Source organism: Dromiciops gliroides, chromosome 1 (genome assembly GCF_019393635.1).
Source record: "Dromiciops gliroides isolate mDroGli1 chromosome 1, mDroGli1.pri, whole genome shotgun sequence".
NCBI classification, from domain to species: Eukaryota; Metazoa; Chordata; class Mammalia; order Microbiotheria; family Microbiotheriidae; genus Dromiciops; species Dromiciops gliroides.
In genome coordinates this window covers 744,521,166-744,543,537 of record NC_057861.1, presented here as the reverse complement: position 1 = coordinate 744,543,537, position 22,372 = coordinate 744,521,166, and the positions used below count along the sequence as shown (strand labels likewise).

At 42.4% G+C, this 22,372-nt stretch overlaps 1 protein-coding gene across 1 annotated transcript in view; it reads left to right on the top strand.

The window, feature by feature from the left end:
* Window positions 1–22,372, top strand: part of BMPER (BMP binding endothelial regulator) — a 276,741-nt gene that overhangs the window by 74,537 nt on the left and 179,832 nt on the right. Inside the window, exons 4-6 of the mRNA XM_043979720.1 lie at window positions 4,348–4,430; window positions 10,101–10,191; window positions 14,785–14,867. Coding sequence (XP_043835655.1) covers window positions 4,348–4,430; window positions 10,101–10,191; window positions 14,785–14,867 — 257 coding nt within the window. The remainder of the gene's footprint in view (window positions 1–4,347; window positions 4,431–10,100; window positions 10,192–14,784; window positions 14,868–22,372) is intronic.

Here is a 22,372-nt window from a genome sequence, read left to right as displayed (position 1 = left end):
CCCAGGATGCTTGAGGGCATTTCTTTTGCTTTGCCTTTGTCCAAACATTTCCCAGAAGTTCAGCCTTGGAGTTTGGGTTGTTGTCTACCCTCATTATAATAGCACTGATACCTATTAGCATAGCCTTCAAGACTGAATTCTAGAGAGGGAGAAATGGCCAGGAGTGGGGAGAAGAAAGAAAAGGGGAGTGAGTGTGTGTGTGTGTGTGTGTGTGTGTGTGTGTGTGTTTGTGTGTGTGTAGAGAGGGGGTGGGCTCAAGGTTGGAGGAGGAGGTGGGTGGGTGAGTTCCTCAATTGTGCTGGTACCAGGCTTTATGTGCTTCTGTATCTGTAACCCATCTTTCCTTTCACTATCTTGACCTGGTCTCAGCTGATTCTGCCTGCCTATAGTCTTTTCATGATTGTCTTAGATGTGTTTTAGTGATGATCACCTCCTTGCTCTTCCCACTAGATACTCCATCTTCCAGCTCTGGGCATTTTCTCTGGCTTTAGCCCATGTCTGGAATTCTCTCCCTCTTCATCTCTCCTTCATGGCTTCCTTCCAGTTCCAGCTAAAACCCAACCAACTGCAAGAAGCCTTTGCCAATCCCCCTCAATGTTATCGCCTTCCTTCTCTCTGCTGATTCTCTTCAATATATTCTGTACCAATCATGTTTGTACAGAGTTGGTTGCATGTTGTCTCTCCCATTAGACTGTGAGCTCCTTGAGAGCTGGGACTGTCTCCTTCCTATCTTTGAATCTCCATTGCCTTGCACATAGTAGGTGTTTAATAAATGTTGTTGACATGATTTAACTTGAGAATCCCATATCTCAGGACAAAGGATAGAGGGATCACATTGGTCCTCCCATTTGCCTCTTGATTTATAGCTAACTACCTCTCTCTCTCTCTCTCTCTCTCTCTCTCTCTCTCTCTCTCTCTCTCTCTCTCTCTCTCCCACACACACACACACACATGCACACACACATTTAGATCTAGATCTAGATTTATCTATCTCTACTTCTATCTAGCTCAATCTCTGTCTCTATCTTTATCTCTATCTCTAGATATAGATATAGAAAGGAATAACTAGTCATATTAGCTATAAGTGTATATAATATATATTAGTTAGCTATAAGTGTATACACATGTATATATATATGTCTATAGAGATAGATAGATAGATAGATAGATAGATAGATAGATAGATAGATAGATAGATAGATAGATAGATAGATAGATAGATAGACAGACAATGGGGGCAGGGGGTGCCAGGCTTGTGATTTCATTTTCATAGTGAACTTCCAGGGAGAACACTCCCTCTACCAGTGCAGAGCTATACTTTCTCCACATTTTGAAATTGTGGAGAGTCTCTTGGGACACACTCAAAATGCCTTCCTAGAGTCACACAGCTGGCATTTTTCAAAGGGAGCATTTGAATCCCTCTTCCTAACTTTGATGGTGGCCTCTTACGTATCATGTGCATGAGATTATAACTCTGGATCAATCAATCAATCAATCAGTCAGTCAACCAACAAATATTTTTAAAGTTCCTACTATGTGCCAAGTACTGGAGTTACAAGTATAAAGAATGTAACAATCTCTACTGATAAGGAATTTACATTCTCATAGATGGGTCTTCTGGGGCTATTAGCCCAACTTCCCTCATTTAAGAACTGAAGGCATAAATCCGGCCTCAGACACTTGACACTTACTAGCTGTGTGACCCTGGGCAAGTCACTTAAACCCCATTGCCCCGCAAAAAAAACCAAAAACAACAAAAAAACCCCAAAACAACAACAACAAAAGAATTGAAGGCATGCAGACCTAAGAAAATTAAGTGACTTTTTGAAGGTCACATATATAACAAGTGTCAACGACAAGATTTGAGCCCTGGAGCTCAGATTCCAGTCAGTTCTCTTTCTATTCCACATGGTAAATACAAGCTTGCCCACTGATGATTCCTCTGTCACTTTTCCTTGGCATAGATTTTTTTTTGACATTAGATTTCTGCCCAAAGTTCACAACTTGAACTCAAGTCTTCTTTATTATGACCAGCTCTTTTTCCACCAGCCTCTCATTTATAATCATATTCCCCCATTAAAAAGGCTAGCAGGATTACAGCAGATACTACTGAGGCTCCATCTGCTTTATAACCCTCTTGTATAGACCCCTCACTCCTGTTTGTGGGAACACAGATTTAGAACTGGAATTTACATATGAGGAAACTGAGGCACAGAGAGGTCAGGTGTCTTGTCTTGGGTCACACAGGTAGGCAGTAAAGTCAGAAAGTGGCTGGTGATGTGGAGGAGGAGTTCAGAAAGTAAATTGAAGCATAAATGAGGTGAAACTTGGCCAGGGCGATACTAAAGTGGTGGAGGGTGGAGATGGATGGTGCAGGATGTGGAGTGCTCAGACTGCCAAGCTTACTTGCTAGTCAGTGACCTGTTTAGCTTGTTCAGTTGTTCCTAGAGGGTGGTGGTGGGCAGCAGGGGCCATATTTGGGTGGCATTATCAGAAATAGAAAGGGGAAGCAGGGTGGAAGCTAGCAATATGATCAGTATTGTAGGGATGAACCTTCTGAAAGAATCAACAACTTTGACCAAGCCGGTGATTGGCCACAGTTCCAGAGTCCATTATTATTCCAGTTCCAAGAAGTCTGCTCACTTCCTGACAGATTGCAGATGGGCTAAAGTGCAGAACGAGGCACGTTTTTTAGCATGGCCAGTGTGGGAATTAATTTTGCTTGACTATGCTTATTTGCTCTAAGGGATTTTGATTTTTCTTTTTTCTTTTTTTTTTTCCAGTGGGGAGTAGGAGGGAGAAAAAAAATTGATAAAAGGGGCAAAATTAATTAAAAATAAAAGGAGAGTAAAAGTCTTCTTAAAGATAGCTGAGAGAGAGACAAAGACAAAGAGACACAGAGAAAGATAGAGACAGAGAGACACACAGACAGACACAGACACAAACAGAGATTGCCAGATGCCTACAAAGTACAATCGGTCAGAAAGGTCTTGTAACCTGGTTCTCTCTAGGGAAGGACAGGATAGAAGAAGGGAGGGCAAGAATAAAGATAACCCTGAGATTTCAAGCTCAGGAGACTGGGAGCCACCAGCAGAAATAGTGAAGGAAGCCAGAAGGAGCAGCCGATTTCAGGGAAAGATAATCAACTCCAGCAATCCAGAATATAATTGCTAGTGGTCTTTGCCAGCTGTGTTTATAAATGATCACCATCCAGTGGCTGGAGGCACAAACAAGTGCATCTTTTCAAGAATGTAACCCATGATAGGGAAGGCAACATGAACCCAAATGCCACTGGTGTCTTGGCCAGCTTACCCTTGACTTATTTGTTCCATTTGTGATTTTTATTGCCTGTATTTATTCATTCATTTATTTATTTTGGTGGGGAGATATAGCAAATTGGAGAGTTCACTGGACTTGGGTCAGATCATGTGGTGGGAAGGGCACTCTGCTTCTTAGTGGGGGCATTCTTGGACAGACTCCTCACCATCTCTGGATCACAGGGTTCTCGTGGGTAGCATGAGAACATTAATTAGGTGATCCATAAGAATTTTCTTAGTTTGAATAGTGAAGTCTTATTTAGGTTTTGAATCCTGTATCTGTTTTTCAAGATACTTGATTAAGTTAGTTGGGTGTCTTGGAGCATGAGGGTGAAGGGGTTTAGAGTGTAAAGACCTCTAGTTCTTGAGCCAGAGGCCCTGGATTGAAATCCTACCTAATGTATTTTACATACTCTTCTGCTCTTGGATAAGTTATTGACCTACTCTGGGTTTCCAGTCTTTACTGGTCCAATAGGTTGGTTAGACTTGATACTTTCTGAGATTCCTTCTAGCTCTAGAATCTTCTATAACCTTATTAGATGACCTTTGGAGAGGGCCTTACATGATATGAAGTACTACATATATGCTATTGCTATTAATGATATAATGGGACTTGTATATTCAATGGGCTGAGCCATTTTACCCTTGAACAAGTTAGGATAGGAGAGGTCCCTTCCAGCTTTTGGGTCAATGACTCTGCTTTCCTGGGTTCTCATTACCCTTTGGGTACCCTCTGCGACAGGGATGAAGTCCAGGATTAGCCCTAAATCGAGTCCTACTTCCTCATTTTACAGATGAGGGAAGTGAGGTTCAGGATATCACAGGTAATAAGTGGCAGAAAGATCAATTAGAATCTAGGTTTCCTGACCCCAAATCCATCACTCTCTCCACCATACCAGCTGCCTTCTGGAAATCAGCCCTGTCATGTTCCTTAAATGCCATCTCCTGGAATGTTCTTTTTGGTCTTTATCAAAAGAGAAGAAACATTACCTATCTCTCTCATCCTCTGTGTCTCTCTTTCTCTCCCCAGGCTGCAGTTATGAAGGAAATACCTACAACAGCTCCCTAAAATGGCAGGTTCCAGGCAACCCCTGTGTCGTCCACCAGTGCCAGGTAAGGAGACCGGACAGAATTTTTAGTCCCTTCCAAAGGGATTCCAGTGGCCCTTGTCAACCACCCCTTCATGAAAAAGGAGCCTACGGTTTTGCATCTATTTATTGCAACATTTATCAGGATGTTGAAGGGCCCCAGGACAAGCAGGTCTTAGAAACACACAGCTGAATTGTTCAACTTCATGGAATGCTGTTGGGGAGAAAGCTCAGTAAGATGCATAAGACCTTGGGGAAAATGCAAGTCTTCCTGTGAAGTCAGCTTTAGGGAAGGCATGAATTCCAATATGCAGAAAGAGGTTTTGTTCAAGTGTACATGTTTTCTTACTTTGATTTAGAATCATTCTGAAAGTCAGCCAATCTGTCAATTGTATTAAATCTGAGCAATTAGTATTCAGGAACCTCAATGATGTCCACCTGCTAGGTTCAGGCACAATCCAACTTCAGCCTCTAACAATTTCAGGGAGACCAAGCATAGCTGAAATGGGAAAGCAGAGACCATACCCCACCTCACTGAAGAGCTCCAGGCTACAAACATTTCAGAGTTAGGCTGAGGGTGAAGAAGGGAAGCTTTTTAAAAAAAAAAAATATTCATTAAAATGCACCCCCCCCGCAAATGCCCTCATTTCTTTGGTCCACTTAAGAAAACTCTTCTCTGTAAGGAAAAAGGCTCACCTTCTTTTTGAGTGCTCTTGTGGTCTTAGGAAAGGGATCTCAGAAGTCAGCTAGTCCATCCCCTTCATTTGGCAAATAAGGAAACCGAGGGATAGAGAATTTGCATGTGTTGTCTATAGTTGCCCTCCTAGTCGCTGTCTGCAGCAGGGTTTGAAATGAGATTCCCTGCCTCCACAGGTGGGCGTCTACCTCCTTTAGCCTGGTGTTGGTAGATTGTCTAGAAGACAATCTCTGCTCTCATGGAATACAGTGGTATTTGGTAGCAGGGATTTGGATTTAAGAATCACTACATTTGCTAATCATGATGACAATGAACAAGGATGGAGACTTTTACATACATAGCGCTTGCAGGTTTGCTGAGAACTTTCCTCATAGTATTTCAGGGGTTCTTCTTGATGCCCACCCTCTCTAGGAAGGACTATTATTATCATCGCTATTTTCCAAAAAAGAAGTTTTATTGCTGTGTTTTGTTTTTACATTATAAATGTGTATGGATGATGGCCACTTCCCGAGAGGTCTATTATAACAAAGGAAACATTTGAGTAAAACTAATCTGAAAGTAGGAAGTAATGTTTCATCTCAGTAGTAGCACCAGTCCTATCTCTGTATTAAATAAAAAATGAATAGAAAAGGATTCTCTTTGTCTTTTGTCTCCTACCTCATTTGAAAAAAAGAAAGGAAAAAATGTTTCCTGTGTGTTGAGCAAAACAAATTCCTTCAACATATTCATATATACATGCATATATTTGTATATACACAAATATATGGAACTTGAGAGAATGGCAGGCTGGTTGAGTTTTGTTGGGGATGTGGGAGAGGGAGGAGAAAAGCCGGGGCTCGGGCAAGATGTTCAAGGTCACCTGGAGGCAATGGCCCCAGACAGGGATTGGGGAGGAGAAAGGGGCATGTGGGATACTGAAGATAGATTTTGCTTGGAGTAGGGGGCTCCTTTCATCTAAACCTGTTCAGTATCACCTTTAAAGATGCTTTTGTACATATTGTAGATTAAACAAACGAATAACAAAAGCCCTCCTCTCTTCCAATGTCTTCTCAGATTTTCTCCTCTCTAGTCCCATTTCTTCTCCTATTTCTTCTTCCCTCTCTCCTCTGCTCCTTGGCCTCCCCTTCTTCTCTTCTCTCCTTGCCCCTTTTTCAGTCAACTATCATTTATTAAACACTTGCAAGGTTCCAAACATTGTGGTAAACACAGGGATACAATGAAAGGCAAAACCAGGAATCCAGCTTCTCAAGGGGCTCCCATTATAATAGAGGAAGATGGCCCTCAAGTAATGGGACATGCAAGCTATGTGCAGTGCACATGGGAGATGAGCTCCAAGGGAAGGCATGAGCAATGTGGGTCTGGGGGGGCTACAGAGGGAAACTGGGAGAGTGCTCTCACAGCCAGTGGGCTTTGAGCCCAAGACTCGGGAACAATTAGTGACACATCCCAGAGTCAGGGAGAGTTGGGAGATGGCATGTCATTGAGAGGAAGGGCAAGGCAGCCAGTCTGCTAGATGCCAGGGTAAATGAAGGAGGCAGAATCTTAGAAGACCAGGGAATTAGAAGGGATCCAAGTATCAAAAGCACAACAGAGGATTTAATATTTGATCCTGAAGGTCATAGGGAGCCACTGGAGTTATCGTGTAGGTGAGTGATCTACACTTTAGGAGCTTCCCTTTGGGATCTGAGTGGGAGGACAGACTAGAGAAGGGAGAGACCAACCAGGAGGCTATTGCAGTAATACAAGGTGATGTCTTGAGGGCCTGAACCACAACAGTAATAGCATCAGAGGAGGGAAGGGGTATAGACCAAAGATACAAAGGTAGAAATAACAAGACTTGGAAACAGATTGGCTATGGGAGGTTAGTGCAAGTGAGGCTTCCTCTTAGGTCGCAAGCCTGGGTGACTGTGACAATGGTGGTATTCTAGATGGTAATAAGGAAGCTTGGAGAGGGGAGGGTTTCAGGGACATGATAGAGTTCTGTTTTGGACATGTTGAGCCTGAGCCGTCTCCTCCCTTTTTCCTTCCCACCCTTCTGGCTTCTCTTCCTTTTCTCCCCTCCCATCCTACTTCCTTTCCCCTTCTATTCCCTTATCCTTTTGGGCTCCCTTTTGTTTCCCATTTGTCTCCCCCTCACACCCTCCCCCTCTCTCATTTCCGCATCCCATTATCTTATCCCCCTTTGTTCCTCTCTTCTCCCTTCCAAATGGGGATGGAGACCACAACCCAGCAAACCTCTACCACACCCCCTTTAAGGATTATAACTAGCAGTGGGAAGCAAAGAAATATTCTGTGGCTTGGCCCCCATCAGAGAAATCATTAGATCTGAGGCATCAGGCCCTTTCATCTCTCTAACACTTTTCCTCCCAGGGAAGAGGAGGGCAAGGTAACCTTCTATGCCTGATGTTTTTGTTTCCACTGAAGCTGGTTGCCAGACTCTTGCCCATTTCCTGCCAGCTGAACTAAGTAACTTCTGCTAGTCTTGGGGTTGGGGGTGGGGAGGAGCCTCCCTTACCTGAGACATCAACAGGTCCAGCTAAAGACTGTTAAATGCTTCCTTGTCAACTTGGGGATACTTCTGAGTCCTCAAAAGGGGGAAAACAAATGTCCCATTCCACAACCTTGAGTACAAGTCTCCGTGGACCGTATTTTGCCACCTTGAAGTTGTTACAGACAGTCTAATTATATTCCTTTTATATAACCTCACTAAAAGTCAGCCTCTTTCTTGAAATCAAGATTGCCAATTTTTAGGATATAATATACTGAAACGACATCATGTTTACAGAGTCCTTAACAAACCTTAACAGGCTCTGTCAGTGTGAATTCTTCCTATTATTATCATTGTAATCAATTCCAGTTCCCTTTGAAAGTTGTGAGTTGCTAGCATTTGGACCAGGAAAGGGGGCTTCTTACTATTCCAAGAATCATGGAGGTCATCACTTCCTTCCTTGGTGGAGGGTTCTGAGGTCAGGAGAGAATTGAGAACTCCTACAACTTTACTTGATTGAGGTTTGAAGGTCACATATGAGGACATTCAGAAGGGAACACAGATCAGAAGGACAGTTTTGAAAGTAACATGTGGACTTTATTACATACTTGAAAAAAGCACATGGTATGACATGGAAATTCAAAGTTTTAGATTTTCTTTTTGTCTTTACTTGTGTGTATGGAAATACTCTCTTTTCAGTTTTTAATTTCAGAATATTTTTAAAAGAAAATACTGTGGGTGGAGGTGGCTTAAGAATTCCTCCTCCTCCTCTCCCCACTTCCCCTGAAAATTGGAAGATCTTGGTGAACAAAAGGGAATAGCATTATTTTTGGAATTTTTGGATTTGGGAAGATGACATTTTCTGCAAGAGCATTTCGTCTCATGTTTGATAGCCTATATGTGTATCCACCGGAGGGGGGCAGATGTAGAAAATAATTTGATTGGCTTATATTTGACCCTGAACATATCAAATAGCATTGTTTCATACTTTTCAATAAATTTATAGTTTCTCATTTGATGGCACAGTGGAGAAATGACTGGATTTGGAATCATGCAATCTTACTTCAAACCCTGGCCCTGTCACTAATTACCCATGTATGTGGCCTTGGACAAATCCTCTAGGTCTGCACCTCCTCATCTCCAAAATGAAGAGTTAGAATAGGTGACCTGGAATAACAATGAGATCTTCAGGCATTGTGACCCTGTGGAAGGAGGACCTGGGCCCAAATGCCACCTCTTTAATGACTTGAGTGGCTTTGGACAAGTCACACTTTCCTTATTTGTAAAATGAGAGTGTTGGACTAGGTGGCCTCCAAAATTCCTTCCAGGTCTAGGGTTATGATTCTATAGTGACCCCTGCATTTGGATGGGAAAGAGAAACCAAGAGAGGTTAACTGATTTGCCCTCAGTCACATAGATGACCATACAAAACAAGATTTAAAACAGGTCTAGTGCTCTATTCACTATGCCTTTTTGCCTCTAAGGTTCTTTATAGGTCTAAATTGATGATACCATGAACCAACAAAGCATACCTGTCCTGATTTAGAGAGGTGACTTTTTAAAAAAAGTTTTATTGATTTTTTTACATCAGTAATTTCCAGATATCGTTTCTCCTTCTGTCAAATAAGCGTTTCCTTATAACAATGAAAAACAGTTCAACAAAGCTAGCTGATGATTTAATGACCTTTTATTCTTCCAAAAACATGTTGACCAGATTATTTCATAACTTTAAAAACAAATGTACAATCACATGCTTGCAAAACCCGGCACCCATCTTCCCCTACCTCTACCAAAAAGTAGGGAGGGATGTTCCATCACTGTTCTTGGGGATCATGATTTGGCTTTGCAATTACTCAGATGTTTTGCTTCCTTTTGGTGTTGTTTATAAAAAAAAAATTATTATTATTATGTAATTGTAAGGGTGATTCATTTAAAAGGATTTAGCAATGTATTGCCCTTCAGCTAGACTCGGAGGAGAACTGAGTTTGGGAAAAGGAATTAGACTTAGAAGCATCATGGTAAATATAACTAAGTCCAAGGAAGGAATTAACATTAGCAGGAATCAGCCAATGGGATAAATTGTCAAGATCTGACCTTGGACTTTTTCTTTTTTGGTGAGGCAATTGGGGTTAAGTGACTTGCCCAAGGTCATACAGCTAGTAAGTGTCAAGTGTCTGAGACCAGATTTGGACTCAGGTCCTCCTGACTCCAGGGCTGGTGCTCTATTCACTGTGCCACCTAACTACCCTTGACCCTGGACTTTTGAAACAATCTCACCCACTGGTAGACCGCCTGGGGGGAACGGGACTGGTTTCCTCATTTCTTCCATAGACCCCTTGAAATGACCAGTGCCTGCAGGAGCTGATGTTCTCTTCAGGTAAGAACTTAGCACAGAGGAGTGCTTTGCTGGCATTAGTGACTGGAGTTTTATCACCCAGCAGCCCAAGGGGGCAAATCCTCTCAAGGGAGAACTCTGGTTTGACTGGGTTGTGGTCCTTTTTTTTTTTCAGGAAGGCGTCGTGACCAAGGCAGAAATGCGCTGTGTGGTTCATTGTAAAAATCCCATCAAGCAACAGGGGATGTGCTGCCCCACCTGTCCAGGTAATGCTCACAGGTTTCTACATCATTCTAAGCAAACCTTAACTGCTTTCTAAGAGAAACTGATAAAAGTTTAAGATCCTAAAATAATAATAACACCACCATCTAGTGTTTATGTAATGCTTTTTACAGTTTGGAGGGGAAGAAACAAGCATTTATTAAGCACCTACCATATGCCAGGTACTTTTCAAATATTATCTCATTTAATCCTCACAACAACTATTTTATCTCTGTTTTACAGTTGGGGAAACTGAGGCACATGGGGCTTAAGTAACTAAGAATCACACTGCTGATAAATGCTTGAGGACAAATTTTGAACTCAGTCTTTATGCAGCATTTGGCTCATGGTAGACATTTAATAAATGCTACTTGACTGACCCCAAGTCCAGGCTCTAACCACTTGGCCACCTGTATTAATGTAGTGATCAGATTTAGAGCAGGGACTCCTTAGTCTAATTACTGTCATTTTATTACCTATCTCTACCCTTCACCAGACTGGTTTAGGAAAATGATTCTCTAGGATGTGCCCATATTTTTAGTTCATCTTGTGGAATCAAACCTGTTAACTGAAACTTTATCAGAGCTCTCTTATTATTGTTGTTTGGGCGTGTCTGACTCTCTGTGACCCCCTTTGGGGTTTTCTTGTCAAAGATACTTGAGTGGTTCACCATTCCTTTTCCAGCTCTTTTTATAGAAGAGGAAACCAAGACAAAAAGGGTTAATTGATTTGCCCAGGGTTCCACATTTAGCAAATGTCTGAGGCCAGATTTGAACTCAGGAAGATGAATCTTCCTGATTCCAGGGAAGAGGTGGGACACTCTATCCACTGTACCACTTAGCTGCCCCTCTATAGTGAGGTTTTATCTCATTGTGGAATTTCATCTTGGTTTTGGAATTCTATAATTCTAACTTGAAATAGCTTGTGTCAGAAATTTTCCAAGGCAGGATGTATTTCTGTCTCTTTGGATTTTTCTCTCTCCTAAGCAGAGATGCTCAGAATTAGAATAATATAACTAATGTGTTTATCTATCAGGTTTGTACCCCAAACTCAGAGTATTGGGATTTTTTTTCCTATCAAACTAGGTTAGGTCAATCTGGGCTTTCACTGAAGGTGCCGACATTTAGATGGTGCTGATAACAAACTTCTTCATGGAGTGGAAACAACCTGCTTTACACCTTTCTTTTTTATTTTGTTTATTTGTGGGGTCTAGACCTGTGATTTCATTTGTGTAGGGAGTTTTGCATTGTAAAAACTCTCTCCATCGATGTAGATTTACACTTCCTCCCCTGAAATTTACAAGTTTAGAAAGTTTCCAGTGATACTGAGCAGAAGGTATGTGACTGGCTCAGGGTCCCTTAGATATCAACCCTGGGCTTATAGCCCAGAACTCTTGGGATCCTGTATGGCCTCTCTTAAGTACCTAGTTAGCACCACTTCCAAAGGAGGGAAGACCCTGGGACAGCAGCCCCTGAAGGGTCTCTGGGAAAGTCACAATGTGGACAAGGAGCAGGGGGGGGCAAAAGCAGCATGGTATTAGGTAGAGGTGCTATGGGAAGAGTTGTGGACTTGGAGTTCGAGGACCTGGATTCAAATTCTACCTTAGTCACTTATTCCTTATTTAACCATTGAATCTTTCTGGACTGAAATTACTACTATATAAAATGAGGCTTAGCTCAAATTGGTTTACTTGTTATCTGTGAATTAAAAAAAATTAAAAAATAATTTTAACAGTTTAAATCTATTTTAATTTAAAAAATATTTTAAATTATATTTCAATATAATTAATTTCCCTGACAATCAATCCTTTGTATTTTGTTTTGTGCATTTAAAAACATTCTAAGAAAGGATCCAGAGGCTTCACCAGATTGTCTCAAGGATCCACGACACACAAAAGGCAAAGAACCCTAGGTTGAGATGGTCCCTGAAGTCTCTTCTAGCTAGGTTTATGGTCCTATGCACTAGGATGTGAATAAAGAAGCTCCCAGATAGTGAGTAAGCTCCGTCTTCCCAGCAACCTGTCTCTGCATGGCCACATTCTCAGGGTACCCCTCCTTGGTCCATTTCCCACTTTTCTGCCTTCCTCCAACTTTTTCAGAAGTAGCCTTTTTTAGTTTCTCCCAGTGTCAGGGTGGGCACATGTATATGGAATCTCACCCACCTCAGGCTCTCTTCCAACTTCTCAACTGAATTTTTCTTAAGAAAGTGCTCTGAGGCAAATCCTGTGGTCCCTGCCCCGACAGTGAAATGATGGCTCTGAGAATGCACACCCTGGTGATAAGCAACACTGGGGAAGGTTTCTGAGTGACCCTTTCTCAACTACAACTTCCCTCACTTCAAGCTTGTCAGTTTAATGCAGAGGTGTCAGACACTGACCTATTCATGCAGCCCACAACACCCCAGAGGACAGGAAAACCAGATTAAACATATTTGGGAAATATTTAATTACATGAACAAAAATAAAATAAAATAGATAATATTAATATGTGGTTTCCTAAGTCAATCTGTAGCCAGTGGGGATCCTTAAGTGTAGTTTATTAGCTCTGGTTTCTATTTAAGTTTGACACTGAATGCCTAGAAAATCTCTCCACTTGACTTCTAGGTTTGCCCAACGTGATCCAGGTCCAGGGGCTCGACTTTGCACTCTGGGAGGGCCACTGGTAAAAAATAGTTTTGAAGGAATGGTTGTGGCTTTCCTGTGTTTCCAGAAATGCCTCAAAACACTCACATGCACACACACACACACACACACACACGTGCACACACTCACACATGCACACACACACATACACACACGCACGCACACACACATACACACACCACTGTTTAATATTGCATTCATTACCTTGGCCACAGCCAAGGATGATGATGAGGAGACCAGATGTTTGCTGAAAACAGAGACCTGGGTGTCTCAGTGGATTCAGGGGAAGCTTTCAGCTCTTCTGCTGTTTTCCAGTGCAGCAGGTTGGACTCAGAATCTTAGACTGGATTGCAGGTTAGCAGAGAGGGAGGTCCCCTGAAGCTCAGGGGGTTGCCCTGGGGTCTCCCTCGCTTCCCTCTCCCATCTTGTAGGATTTTTAAAAGTCCCATTAATTTTCTGAAAATATTTTCCAACAGCTCCAGCATCTTTTCCCAGTTCTGAACACACACCAGGGAATTTGGAGATGACAGTTTCTTCTCGCTACCATAGTCTCTTTATTGATCTTCTGCAGGGCAGGGCTCTCTCTCTGTTTTCTAGGGGGCTCCCTCTTAGCCAGAGGAAAGGTCACTTCTTAGCACCTTTTGCACCTGTATTTGGCTCCAAAGGGCCTTGTGTGGGGATAACATGACTTGCTGGTTTGGAAATACAAGTCCTCATTTGGGGTGTGTGTGTGTGTGTGTGTGTGTGTGTGTGTGTGTGTGTGTGTGTGTATGTGTTTCAGTCTTGTATATTTAGATCTCTCCATCATGTTTTTAAGGGGAGGATATTAAATCAGGTCTAACATGCCCCTTTAATTCCCCATGCCTCTTTCCTTTCCATTCTATAGTATCATAGGTTGTTCATGAAGCGGGGCAGAGTAGTGGATGAAATACTAGACTCAGAGTCAGGAAGACCTGGATTCAAATCCTCTCTCAGGTGCATCTGAGCTTTGTAACCTTGGACAACTGTTGGACTCAGTGTTTCCTTATGTGTAAAATGGGAATGATAATAATAGGACCTATCTCTCAGGATTGTTGTGAGGGTTAAATTAGGTCATATAGGCAAATCACTTTTCAAGCCTTAAAGAGCTAAATAATTGTCGGCTGATAGGGCTGTAGGGAACCCTAGAAATCACCTAGTCTTAGCATCTCATTTTACAGATTACAGAACTGAGGAATTGGGTCTTTTCTAAGGTCACACATCTAATTAGTGACAAGGCCAGTATTTAAACCCACATCCTCCCCCTTCAAGTCTCCACTGAGATGGTTGTCCTCTCCACACTCTTCTCACTGTTGAAGGTTCAAAAATTTTGTTTGTTCTCCTTTCCCCTCCTCAACTGAGCCCTTTCCCACCCCAAACCTCCAAGGTACTTTGTTCAATGTAGATTCGTATAATTTTATAAAAGAAGAATTCTTTGCCATGGATAAGGAGAAATTTCCCTTTTCCTCCATCTTTTCCCCTCATAGTTGACAGTGCTAGTGCTTACTTCACGCTCCCTCCGATTACCTTGCATTTATTTTCTATGCCATGGGGTTTCATGGGCACTTACAGAAATAGTAACCATGCTTCTTGTCCTGTAGTCTTTGGGAGAGCCTCCTAGAGCCAAGCTTATGTGTGTCTATATATTTAATAAATATATCTGAGCCTGTATGGATCAAATGCATCTCTAACAGAGATGTATGCATGTTGTCTCCCCTATAGAATGTTCAGGACAGGGACTATTTCATTTTTATATTAATGGCATCTAAAACAACACTTGGATATGTAGCAGGTATCTACTTGTCAATTGATTTATTGCTTTATTGTTTGGTTGGGGAAGAAATGCAAAGAAAGTGGATGATGAAGAGATGTGTCTTGCAGGTGGAAGGACCTCAGGAGCCGGAAGCATGCTTGGACTAAAGTCTTCAATCTCTTTCAGGATGTGTATTTGAAGGAGTTCAATACCATGAAGGGGAAGAGTTTCAGCCTGAAGGGAACAGATGTACCAAGTGCTTGTGTACCGTAAGTACAGCCCTGGGTCTGTTAAGGGCTCCTTCCTTCAGCTGCCTACCTGGGAGTGCCATGCATTGGCCTTTTCTGTCTGCTTTAGTCTTCCTCCCCAGACTCTTCAAATGGCTTTAAGATTTGGTGGGATTCAGGATGTACATGATAATGACCTGCTGTTGTAGGGCATCATATGGTCGTTCTACTAAGCCCAATATGGGTGGCGTGTTCTTCTCTTAGGGGCCTAAGAAGAAGGGATAGAGGTGGCAGGTATGAATTCTAGGGCCCTGGTGCTTTTTCTTTCCTCTGTAAGAAATGTCAGAGGTCTCCTCATTTTTAAAGGTGAGGAAATTTTTTTTTGGCAGGGCAATGAGGGTTAAGTAACTTGCCCAGGGTCACACAGCTAGTAAGTGTCAAGTGTCTAAGGCCAGATTTGAACTCAGGTCCTCCTGAATTCAGGGCCAGTGCTCTATCCACTGCACCACCTGACTACCCCCAGGTGAGGAAATTTTGGCCAGAGACATGGAGCTTGCTGTGGTTCTGCTACAACATGATAGGCTGCTAGGTGATGTAGGGTATAGAGCACTGGACTTGAGGTCAGGAAGACCTGAGTTCAAATCCTGCTTTGGTCCCTAGCTATTTAACTCTGGCTAAGCCACTTACTTTTCTGTGCCTCAATTTCCTTATCTGTAAAATGTGGGGTTTAGACTTGGCCTCTAAGGTGGTCTATAGCTCAAAATATTTCATCCTATGACAACACAGCAGTTAAGAGTAGCTCCAGCTAGAAGTTCAGAGTTCAAGGTTGGGGATAGGAAGGGGAGAGTCACTAACTCTGATAGACAAAAGAAGCCAGAATTTAGGTACCCATGATTATTGTCATCCTCATTGTTCGAACCCAAATTGTAAACAGCAGTTTCTGAATTTCTATCCTAAGGGATGAAGGGCAACTATGGGGAGATCTCACAAGGGCAGCTGTTGGGGGCAAGGGGAAGGAAACTGGTCCTGGTGCAATATGTGTCTGAAGGGGAAAGGAATCCCGAGGCTCTTGTACCACCTGTTGCATCTGTGCAGTCAGAGAAGGAAGAGGAGGAAGCTCTCTTCCCTCTATGGTGCTTTTAACATTCTTTACACCTTCAACCCTGGGCCAAAACCCTGGTCTCTTAACTTTAGTTCTAACTCTGTTAAGAATGGAGAGAAAAATCTCAATACATCTTTGTCTTTTCTTATTAAAAATTTTATAGGCATTTATATAACCTATTCCCACCACTCTCTCTTCCCTAAACAAGCAGGGAAAACAAACAAATAAACCTCATTGCAAAGATCAATAGTTTGTCCAAAAATGTCTCTCATTCTGCATTATAAATTCATCACCTTGCTGTCAGGAGATGAGTATCCTGTTTCACCTTCAGGTTTCTGGATTTGAAGTTCATCATCCCACTGATCAGAGTTCCAATGTTTTTCAAAGTTTTCTCTATTCCAATGTTGTTGCTGTATACAATGTTCTCCTAGTTCTGCAAACTTCTCTCTGCATCAGTTCCAAAAGGTCTTCCCAGCTTCTTCTGAAACTGCCCCATTTCATATGGCACAAAAATATTCCATTCCCTTTCTCTACCCCAATTTGTTTAGCCATCCTCAATAGGATCCTCCCTTAACTTAGTTTTAACTTATTGGCCACAACAAAGAGTTGCTATAAATATTTCTGTATGTACAGATTCTCTTCTTCTTTCTTTGATCTCTTTGAGAATGTGCCTAGTAGTGGTATATGAGGGTCAGAAGGTGTGCAGTTTGGTAACATTATGAACATAGTTTTGAACTGGCCTAGAATGGCTGGACTGACTCATAGCTTTGCCTGGTCAACATTAGTTATTTTCTTCTTTTGTTATCTTTACCAGTGTGAAGGAAAGGGGGGCAGAGTCTCAGAATTGCTTTAGTTTTTTTTTTTAAGTATTAGTGATTTGGAGCATTTTTATATGGTTGTTTTATCTTGGATTTATTCCTTTAAAGCTGCCTGTTCATATCCTTTGGCAATTTTTCTATTGGGGAATGGCTCTTACTTTGACACATCATTGGAGAGCTTTATGGAGGTCTTAACATAAAAATAAGGACATAAACCCCAGGTGGCGGGAGGGGAAAATATCAGCTCTTGACAGGCTGCTCAATATGTCCCTTTAATCCCACTGAGTTACAGTAGTGACTTAGCAAGACTGTATTTTTAAAAGCTTTTAATCCTTACTAATAGAGAGCAGACTTTCTCAAGACAACTTGTGCCTTGCTAATGCTGCTTCAACTATTAAAGAAAACACATACGAGGTTTTAGGATCTGAAATTCATCAGGACAGAATCACATGTGGGTCCTCATAAATCACCGGGCTTGTCAGGACTCTGTCTGCCTCTTCTCCACCCCCCACACTCAGCAGAAATAGCCCAGAATAGGACAAACACAGAAGACCCAGGTCAGGTCTTGCAGGGAAGGAGGGAGGGTAAAAGGGTAAAAGGGAGGAGGAAAGAGGGAGAGAGTGAAAGAAGGGAGGGAAGGAAGTAAGAAAGAGAAGAAGGAAGGAAAGAAGGGAGAAAGAAATAAAAGAAGGAAGAGGGATAGAGGGAAGGAAAGAGGGAAAAGAGGAAGAGAGTAAGGAAAGAAGGCAGGGAGGAAGGGAGGGAGAGACAGAGGAAAGAAGGAGGGAAGAAAGGAGAGAGGGAAAGGAGGGAAGGAAGTAAGGAATGGAGGAAGGAAAAAGGAAGGGAGAAAGAAAAGAAAGAGGGAAGGGGGAGAGAGGGAAGGAAGAAAGGAAGGAAAAGGAAGGAAGAAAGAGTAAGGAAGAAAGTCAGGGAAGAAGGAAAGGAAGAAGGAGGGAAGAAAGGGAAGGAAGGGAGGGAGGGAGGAAGAACAGGAGGGAAGAAAGGATTGAGAGAGGAAGGGAAGGAAGGAAGGAAGGAAGGAAGGAAGGAAGGAAGGAAGGAAGGAAGGAAGGAAGGAAGGAAGGAAGGAAGAAAACAGCAGCATGGGACTAAGTACAGTAAAGATACATTTGTTCATTCATTCATTCATTCAATCAAAAAGTATTTCTTAAGTGTCTCCTGTTTGTTAAGTGCCAATTAAATTCATTCGAATGGTATTTACTAAGTCCTTATTATGTGCCAGGGTTGTGATAGATGCTGAGAATCCATAGACTAAAATGAAACAGTTTCTGCCTTCAGGGAGCTTACATTCTATTTATCTATTCTGTTGACAAACAAGTCATTTAGCCCTGAAATAAATGAGAGTCGCCCTGTTCAGGTTCAGGGGCACTGATTTTCCTCTGCTTTTCCTCTCTTAGGGAGTAAAATTAGACAGATTCTATCTGATCAGACAGAAGGCATTGTGTTTAGGCTACCTCTCTTTGCTCTATGCTCCAAAGGAGAAGCAGCCCTCTGTGCCATATCAACATTTGATGTTCCAAATAAAGATCGTTTCTCATATGGCTTGCTTGGGGATGGCAGACTTTTTCTTCACTGTCAATGTTTGGATTATTTGTCAGAAAGAGCACGATTCCATGGGCAGGAAGGTCTGGATTAATCTGGCCTTTCATCCCAACTTTCTTTATGACTCTGGGCAAGTCACTAAATCCAAGGGCTCCTGACAGCTAAGAGTATAAGCTTCAGGCAGACACGTTATCAGTGCAGGGCATTTCCACATTGGGGTTTCCCTAGCAACCCACCCCCTCCACCCCCCAAATTCAGAAGGCATCCAAGTGAATGAGGAAGCCAGGGGCTAGTTCTCAGCTCTCGCTGTGATGGTTCTTTAGAATTATGTAATTGTCCATCTGGGAGGAAATGGAGATCCCATCTACTGCCCTCCTGGCTTCACGGATATACAAATGATGAAACAGACGATGTTCTGAGCAGTTCAGTGACTCACTGAGAATGCAACAGCCCCTCCCACCATCTTTCCATGACACTCTGCATCCTCGGACTGGGCAGGTCGTCCAGACTGGAATTAGTATGATCTGGCTTTAAATCCCACCCCAGATACTTAGTAGCTGTGTGACCCAGGGAAAGTCCTATCCAATATGAGCCTCAGTTTCCTCAACTATAAAATGAAGGGGTCAGACCAGATGTCCCCTCAGGTCCCTTCCAACTCTACATCTATGTATGATGCTAAGATTCCTTTGAGATTCTTAGAGGTTACTAGATTATAAACTCCTTGATGATGTCTTGCAGGATGCCTGGCACACAATTGGCACTTAATACATGAACTTCTTTCTCTTCTTCTGAGGATCCTTGGGACTTTCCAGCCATTGAGCCCAATTCCCCCTCTCTTTTATTTTTTGCAGATGAAGAAACTGAGGCAGACAGGGGCTATGTGATTTGCCCAATGTCACATAGCTAGTAAGTGTCTGAGGCAGGATTTGAACCCAGGCTCTCCATATTCCAAGCCCAGTACCCTATCCACTAGGCTATGTTGCCTGGTGAATTTAACAGGGTGATTTTTTAGCTTCAGTCTTTATTTCAAGGAAAGAGATGGGGAGAAATTGGAGAGTTCCTGGGAAGAGGGGGAAGGAGATCAGGAATAGTCATTCATTCACCTTCCAAGTTTCCTTTCTCATGCCCTCATACAAATACAACCAGGTTCTTAATTTTCATAAGTGCTTTTTGCTTTTGATGTCGCACATTTGAAAGGGAGGCCTTGGCAAGCCAGGGCCCTGATGGGAGAAGGGTAACCATGGAGACATTGGAATGCAGTGCTCCCAACTCCCAGCTGGGGCTCCTCCTCCCTCATGTAATTACAAAATCTCTATTCCGTTGGCCAAGGTTGCCCTGACTGTGGGCTCAAGGGGCTCTGGCATGTGAGTTATGTGGGAGTGGAGGGTGCTCTCATGCTGAGGGGTCTGGGTTGTACCCTGATGGAACTCAGAGCCTCCAGCTGAGAAGGACAGGAGGAGGGGCCCAAGGAATCCCAGGCTGCCATGTTTCTCTATGAAAATGAAGGTTGGGTGTTGTAAACCTGCCTGTAATCTGGGCAAGATGAAAAAAAACACACATTAATTTCCCTAACTTTTCTCTGGTGCTGCCAAGGTAAGGACTCACTGAAAAAAAACAAACACTTGGCCTTAAGTTGATTCAGATCCCACATGCATTTAGTATCTGTAGCTTCCAAATAGGATAGTGGATGGGGAGCCTGTCTAAGCTACTCAAAAGATCTGGGTTCAAGCTTCTGATTGATTGGCTGTGTGACCTTGAGCAAGTACCTTAACCTCCTAGTCCTTCCACACACAATTCTATAAGGCTACAAGGTACAGAATAAGTGCCTCAATAGAAGGGATTTCCTTGCCAAGAGTCTCCTAGCAGTGAAATCCTAGGTTCAGGTCCCCCAAACAACAACAACAACAAAAGTCATTTCAAAGAATGGGATCAGGAAGACCTGGATTCAGATCTTGCTTTGGACTAGTGTCCTAGGCTAGTCACCTAATCTTCTTGAGCCTCAGTTTCCTCATTTGTGAATTGTGGATGAGATAATAGCACTTACCTCACAGGAGTGTTAGAGATATAGATTGGACCCATGATCCCTCCAGTGCAGAAGACAGAACTTCTTTGAGGAATGAAGGTCATACCTTGTAGCCTTGCTTGCAGCATTGAAAGATTAATTAAGTGACTTGCCCCCGATCACCCAGATCCGGTGTGTATTAGAGATAGGACCTGAACTTCTAAGTCTCTATCCACCACATCCCACTGTCCCTCCTTGCACATAGAACACTGTGACAATCAAGTGGAGGAAGGTACAAACTATACAAACCAAAAGCATCATGGATGACTGAATGAATGCAGCCAGCGTTAATGAAATATTTCCTCTGTGTAAAGGAGCTCACCTTCTTAGAGTGGAGACAATACCTATGGAAGGTTTCAGCTTCCCCGGTATCTCAGAAAGGGATGCTGGAAGCCCAGTTCTTGGATGCCTGAGAGAGAAACCTATGGCCCACTCTTACTTTTGCAGTTATTTAAGATTGACCTGTGTTTTTTTTTTTTCTTTTCTGATTTTGTACTGAGGGGTCACAGTGGATAGAGTGTCTCATTGCCCTGGGTGTGGGGGAGTTTACTTATAAAAAGACTACTGGTTGAGGCTCACTTGTTTTTGTATGCTCTGGGTTTATCTTCCAAACTAGTTTTTTTTTTCCCCCAAGGCAATGAGGGTTGAGTGACTTGCCCAGGGTCACACAGCTAGTAAATGTTGTGTCTGAGTCCAGATTTTAACTCAGGTCCTCCTGAATCTAGGGCCAGTGTTCAATCCACTGTGCCACCTAGCTGCCCCAAACTAGTTTTTATATATTGTTGTTATATATTGTTGATAAGTATAATTGGCAGCAATATCTATCAACAAAAGCTTGAACAATTTCCATTACAGTTCCCAGCTTTCCTACTTTCTTGTGTCTCCTTGCTTTGCTCACACCACCTTCTTTCTGAGAAGAGATTGCCCACCCCTGAATCTCCATCTGTGGGAACCCCTTCATTCCTTCCAGCTCCAAGTCTTCTATGAGGCCTTTTCTGAAGCCCCCCAGGCAAGAGCGACTTCCTCAAACTTTTCCCATTCGTGGATTACCTTTGCCTCTATCACATTATCCTTATTTGTGTATATGTTAAGTTCTACCCTTTCCCCAACCTCAATTCAACTGCAAACTCCATGAGGGTAGTTATGCTACCATTTTGTCCTTCCGTTTTGTATCCCTATCAATGAGCATACACGGTGTCTTATACAAAATCCAGAACTATGATTTTTTTTGCCCCCAATTTTAAGAGTATTTTATTTTCCCCAATTACATGTGAAGATGGTTTTCAACATCTGTTTTCATAAGATTTTGAGTTCCAAAGTTTTCTCCCTTCCTTCCCTCCCCCATCTCCAAGACAGAAAGCAATCTAATGTAGATTATATATGTATAATCACATTAAACATATTTCTGTATTAGTCATGTTGTGAAAGAAGAATCAGAACAAAAGGGAAAAACCTAAAAAAAACAACAAAAAAGTAGAAATAGTATGATTGAATCTGCATTCAGATTTCCACATTTTTTTCTGGATTTGGAGAGCATTTTCCATCACGAGTCCTTTGGAATTGTCTTGGATCATTGTACTGCTGAGAAGAGCTAAGTCTATCTATCACAGTTGATCATCACACAATGTTGCTGTTACTGTGTACAATGTTCTCCTGGTTCTGCTCACTTCACTCAGCATCAGTCCACTTAAGTCTTTCCAGGTTTTTTTGAAATTTGCATACTCATCATTTCTTACAGCACAATGGTATTCCATTACATTCATATATCACAACTTGTTCAGCCATTCACAATTGATGGGTATCCTCTCAGTTTCCAGTTCTTTGCCACCACAAAGGGAGCGGCTATAAATATTGTTGTACATGTGGCTCCTTTTCCCCTTTCTACGATCTCTTTGGGATACAGACTTGGTAGTGGTATTGCTGGCTCAAAGGGTATGCACAGTCCCATAGCCCTTTGGGCTCCCGGTGTGGAGACTGCTTCCATTGATACAGATGGCCA